The sequence below is a fragment of the Pipistrellus hanaki genome, assembly GCF_964339955.1.
Source record: "Pipistrellus hanaki genome assembly, chromosome: 2".
Lineage (NCBI taxonomy): Eukaryota > Metazoa > Chordata > Mammalia > Chiroptera > Vespertilionidae > Pipistrellus > Pipistrellus hanaki.
In genome coordinates, this window is record NC_140504.1 from 8962822 (window position 1) to 8969022 (window position 6201).

At 36.4% G+C, this 6201-nt stretch overlaps 1 protein-coding gene across 1 annotated transcript; it reads left to right on the forward strand.

Annotated features, from left to right (window-relative positions):
- Nucleotides 1–4439: 4439 nt before the first annotated feature.
- On the forward strand, nucleotides 4440–5747 carry LOC311617880 (histone-lysine N-methyltransferase SETMAR-like). The gene is made up of 2 exons (XM_084874767.1): nucleotides 4440–4485; nucleotides 4746–5747. Exons 1-2 carry the CDS (start codon nucleotides 4463–4465, stop codon nucleotides 5320–5322), a joined length of 600 nt encoding a protein of 199 aa, XP_084730893.1. The 5' UTR covers nucleotides 4440–4462; the 3' UTR covers nucleotides 5323–5747.
- Nucleotides 5748–6201: the final 454 nt, after the last annotated feature.

Genomic DNA, 6201 nt, shown 5'->3' on the forward strand with positions numbered 1-6201 from the left:
TATTATAATACAGTTTCTGCTAAGACTTTCATATTTATCTTTTAACTAAAGTCTATATTTATATAAATATTCTTAAATAATAAGATCAACTTTCTCAAAAATATTTTCTATATAATCTAAATCATGTTCTGGTCTACAGGTAACATCAGTGAGTAATGCTTATATCAACAAAGTTTTTATTAGTAACATTTCCCAGGAAGAAAAATAAATTTTATAAAAACTTTTACCTGGCTTAGCTTGTTTGGCTCAGTGGATAGAACACTGGCCTACAGACTGAAGGGTCCTGGATTGGATTCTGTTCAAGGCCATGCAGGTTCCTCCCTGGCCTCGATCCTGGTTGGGAATTGTACAGGAGGCAACCAATCTATGTGTTTCTCTCACATCAATGTTTCTCTCAGTCTTTCCCTCTCTCTTCCACTCTCCTTAAAAATCAATGGGAAAATAACCTTGGGTAAGGATTAAAAAGCAAAACAAAACAAAACGAAATGACTTTTTACCAAATTAGTCAGCTTCATAAAAGAAAGCTATTTTTTATTTTTTATTTTTTAAAATATTTTTATTGATTTCTTACAGAGAGGAAGAGAGAGGGATAAAGAGTCAGAAACATCAATGAGAGAGAATCATCGATCAGCTGCCTCTTGCACACCCCCTGCTGGGGATGTGCCCGCAACCAAGGTACATGCCCTTGACCAGAATCGAACCTGGGATATTTCAGTCCGCAGGCCGACTCTCTATCCACTGAGCCAAACCGGTTTCGGCAGAAAGCTACTTTTTAAAATATAAGAGTTCAGGGAAAATGTGTTTTAAAAATATCTGAATATTCATTTTGATCTACCTAAATTACATCTATAGAGAGAAAGTGATTTTCTTTTTACCCTAACTATAGAAGTGGTGGTCCCACCAACCTCTCTTTACTATGTAGCATCTTTCTTCAAATCTTAAATTTAAAGATTTTACTTTTTCATATCTTCAAATTTACAGATTTTCTTCTCTTGAACTTACAAAATTTTCTCTATCAGTAATCTCCACCTCCTAGACTCTCTCAATTTAAATTCTTTTTTAAAAATATATATATTTTATTGATCTTTTACAGAGAGGAAGGAAGAGGGACAGAGAGTCAGAAACATGGATGAGAGAGAAGCATTGATCAGCTGCCTCCTGCGCACTCCCAACTGGGGATGTAGCCACAAGCAAGGTACATGCCCTTGAACGGAATCGAACCTGGGACCCTTCAGTTCCCTTGCCAACGATCTATCCAGTGAGCCAAACCAGCCAGGGCTCAATTTAAATTCTTAAATCTTCCAAGATCCTGAGTAAAATATATCTGAATATAAATGTATCTAAGAGAATAAAGCATGCAATACATATCCTTGAGTGCATTCACATTAATACACACTAACCTCAGCCGTTTACAGGTACAATTGCAATAATATGGCTTCTATTACATGGAAAGTGGTGAGGCCAACATCTCACATTTATACTCATGGTAACATTTACATTCACAATATTGCTCTGACTAGTGTTCCTTGCCCTGACTTTCCCATCCTAAACGTTTTCCAAAGCCTATGCCCCTGCTGAATTTTGGCCATGTCTAGCTGTCACTCAAGATTCTCCAGCCTTTGCAAATTTTCTTTTCCCTCTGTCCGCCATTTCTTTGTGTCACAGTTCTTCCTCTCAGAACACAGACTTTCCCGTTTATTTCAGCTTTCCTTATCTTCTAAGCTCCGGGCCCCTGATGACTGTTTTTCTGGTCTTTTGTTCAGTGGTTAGCTAACCAGGCCCATCCCTCCTCTGCACTTCGGCTCTTCTTGGTTAGTGAGCCGGATGAGCACTGTGTTTTCTTTACCTCAGCGCTCATGAACTTGATCTGAACTGTGGTGCTTGGTTCTTCCTCTCACTGCAACTTCTGCCCTTGAAAAAAAAAAAAAAAAAGGCAACCATAATCTGAAGGTTCTGGTTAATCAAAATGTCACCCTACTTAAGAAAATGGTCTAACATAAATGAATCCAGCACCCAAGGGGGAAAAAAAACACATAATTACATCTTAGATCTGACTTTTGTAGAATAAAAATAAATAAATAAATATAGGTTCTAGCAGTGTTATTTTATTAAGTCAACCAAATCAAGACCGCTTTCCTTTTCTTTGTCTTTCTTTCTTTTTTTTCCCAAAGGGCTTGAGCTCAATAAAATGTACACGATCCTTTGCCAAACAATTAAAAAAAAAATTTTTTTTTAAGCCCATGGGTATTTCAAGGGAAATTCAACCCACATGTTTCTGATTCATTTACACTTAATTCATTAAAATGTTGTTTACTAAGAGCTATTTGATGTCCAAGTGCCTTATGAGTCTTTTTAAATGACTTTTTATGCCATTTTTTTCCTCAAAAACAGGAAGTGGTATTTGCTATTAACTCAAATCAAAAAGGGTTGGATTTCATGTGAATTACATAAAGCACACCGCGATGATTGTATCTCTCCTGGGTCATCTTTGCTATGAGAGAGCACCGAACAGTAATCTGAATAGACTGTGTGTTGTTAATGAAATTCCAAATTTCTCCAACATAACACCAAAGTTTACCAACAGAGGAAGACTTCCAAAGTCAATCTTTAAAGGGGCACATAAAATAAACCAATTTAACCCGATGGACATATTATTATACAGCATAGGCAGTGTTACAGCAGAAACATCTCACATATGATAGTCAGGATACTTTTAGAGTCCGTTTATTTAAATCCAATTTTTCCATCTGTCTTTTATTTTACCCAAGAAAGGGGCAGTTTGGCTGTGGAGAAAGCATTGGCCTATGGACTGAAGAGTCCTGGGTTCAATTTCTGTCAAGGGCACATGCCCAGTTGTGGGCATGGTCCCCAGTAGGGGTTGTGCAGGAAACAGTCAATCAATGATTCACTCCCATCACTGATGTTTCTATCTCTCTCACTCTTTCCATTCCTCTCTGAAATCAATAAAAACATTAAAAAATATACACAAAATAGTATTTCCAAAAAAGGAAGCAAGGAACTTTGTATTAAACACACACACACACACACACACACACACACACACACACACACACTAAGAGAGAGGGAGAGGTGAAGGAAAGGAAAAGAGGGAGAGGAGAGAGGGGAGAGAGAGAAAGAGAAAGAGAGAGAGAGATTATAACAGATTAAGCAAATAGAATGTGTGTTCATTGACAATAAGAAACACGCTAGTATAAAGCATCACTTACTTAGTCATGCTTTTTAAAATGGAGAGAAGACTTCTTTAAAGAAATAGTTAGATAGGGGATATGCAGTATTTTCTTGGTGAGAAAGAAATGTGGGAATGCTGGAGCAATGAGTCTGCACTTCCTCAGAGATGCTTTTGTACTCACACAGCACTGAAGACTCTCCTCCAGAACTCTGCAGGTCCAAGTGGAACCCAGCACCAAAGCCACTCAACTGTTCTGGTTGGTTTAGTTTTCAACATAGACAAATCATAAAGGAATCCAAGTAGACTAAATAGAACCCATACTATTCGTTTGGGTCAGATCTTCTGCAGATAAAATAAAAACTATTAGAAACACTAAATTCATAGAAAACTCATTCATAATCAAGTGGCCTGATTTTTCTAGGGTTGGACTCAATTTCACATAATACATGTGAGAACTGTAAAGACTTCACATTATTTCATAAAAGACTCTCCTACTGCTTCCAATGCTAAATAGCTGAGGTCCTAAATCCTAAACCATTGCTAATTCTTTCAAGGATTCAGAAATATTAATGAAAAACACAATAAAATGATGTGTAATATTCTGCATTGTACTGAGAATCATTATTTTAATTGAGAAATTTTTAGCATTAATATAGTTGGGAATTCGGAATCTATTAAAATATCATGAGTTATTCTACATGTGTCTCTTCATAGTTGGCTATATATGTAAGGTAATACAATAACTGACTTTGGAGTAATAGACTATTTTTTAAAATTGAATATTAGCTGCAATTCAAATTAATCCTTATGCCATGATTTTATTTGAGAGAAGAAAATGCTAGGACTGAATAAGTACAAATAAGTGATACGGTATGTAAAAGTAACCCATATTAAAGTATTACTTATGCTTTGAAATTCCCAACATGTCAGTCAATTTCACAATAGCTTGTATTGAAAGTCATCCTAACAGTCAAAGAAAATCAGGTGTAGAACAATTAATATTTCCTTATCTTTATTTTTAGTGTCTCATATATAAGCCAGTTGTTGAGTGATCTGAGAAACATCTGATAGGGTGCTCATTTTAGAGCAACCCTTTGGGAGGGAGAATTATAGATTTTAATGTGAAAATATTGTAGCTATGTTTTAATTGATTTTATTTTCTACTTTTATTTAAAATGCTAGAAATATTGGATATTAAAGAAAAAGCACTTGAGAATACATATAATTTTGCCTTTGAAAAGAATCCAAATGTTATTACATCTCAAACTCAACATGAACACATTTTTCCATATAAGGTAAATATATTCCCTTCTTCTGCTGCTTTAGTGTTATTTCATATCAGAAACTCGGGCTCTCTAGCACTTGCCTACTTTATGGGATTTACTATATCGGTCTAGTAATAATTAATGTCGTTTTTAAACATTCGTTTAAAATCTTGCTTGGCGTTGACTTGTATTGACATAACCTTCAAACACGTGGTATCTACAGAACGTGTGAAGTGCAATTAACAAGTTTTGCTTGAAAAAGTTTGTGTTTGGTTTGGTTTTTGTTGCAGAACTAGGGCTAAGAAGATGGCGGATGAAGAGCATATTCAGCACTGCATGCTTTACGAGTTCCAATTAGGAAGAAAAGCAAGTGAGGCTGCAAAAAACATCTGTAGTGCTCTTGGTCAAGATGCAGTTAGCGCCAGAAAATGCCAGCGTTGGTTTGAGAAATTTGGCGAGGGAAATTTTTCGTTAGATGACAAGAGTGGTCGAGGCCGTGTGTCCAATTTTGATCAAGAAGCTCTTCAAGCTCTTTTGGTGCAAAATCCTCAAATTACCCAACAAGAGCTTGCGACAACTTTAAATTGTTCACAAAAAACAATTTCCAATCAATTGCGTGCACTTGGCAAAGTCCAAAAGTTTGGAAAATGGGTTCCTCATGAGTTGACCGACAACAACCGTAATCAAAGAGTCACAATTTGCAGTTCGCTCCTCTCTCGTCAAAACCGTTTGCCGTTTTTAGAGCAAATTGTTACCGGAGATGAACAATGGGTGCTGTATGTTAATTTGAAAAGGTGGCCTCAATGGTTGGACAAAAATGAGGCTCTGCAGCCCACGCCAAAACCTGACTTGCATGCGAAAAAGTGATGTGTGTTTGGTGGAATTTTAAAGGAATTCTTCATTATGAACTTTTACCATCTAACCAAACCATTACAAGTGCAGTGTATAGTGCCCAATTGGAAAGGTTAGCCCAAGCTTTAAGAGAAAAAGAACCCGAGCTGATTAATCGGAAGGGCGTAATTCTTCACCACGATAACGCACGACCGCATAGTGCAAGATTCACTGCTGAAAAACTGCGCCAGTTGGAATGGGAAGTTCTCCCTCAACCTGCATATTCTCCTGATATTGCCCCTTCCGATTACCATTTGTTTCGTTCTTTGCAAAACTTTCTTCTTGGAAAAAAAATTTAATAATGAAGAATGCCTCAAAAATGCATTGACCGAATTTTTTGCATCAAAATCACAAGAATTTTACAACAGAGGGATTAAAATGCTTCTTGAGAGTTGGGCACAAGTAGTAGAAAACAACGGCAACTATATTGTTGATTAAATTTTGTTGTATTATTTAAATAAATTCAATTTTAAAAAAGTATTAGAAAACGACATTAATTATTACTAGACCTAATATTTTCCCACTGTTCAAGATTGAGTCAGTTTCATTCTCTTTCCTCCAATCTTCTCCCCATAATTCTACCTGCAGAGATATGTTACTGATCTGTAGAACATTATCCTCCAACATATGCAGCCATTGTACAAGGGTCTGTGTCCTTGTTGCTTTGATCTTCTCAAGCTCAAATAATGCAAATGTCATTATTGGGGATCCTCTTGTAAAGACCTTCAATCATGGGTAATTCTAACTTGTTAGGTCAAGAATGATTATCTATAGAAAACAGGAAGGTGAGGAGAGTGCATAAAATTGGGCCCACATGTGTTTATCACAGGAAGAGTGCAGGATCTGAATATGCAT

What these genes read in the sequence shown, in the direction of transcription:
- LOC311617880 (XM_084874767.1), top strand. Translation starts at nt 4,463, where the DNA reads ATGAACACATTTTTCCATATAAG. An exon ending in AACACATTTTTCCATATAAG is followed by an intron (nt 4,486 to 4,745) that starts GTAAATATATTC and finishes TTTTTGTTGCAG; the next exon opens with AACTAGGGCTAAGAAGATGG.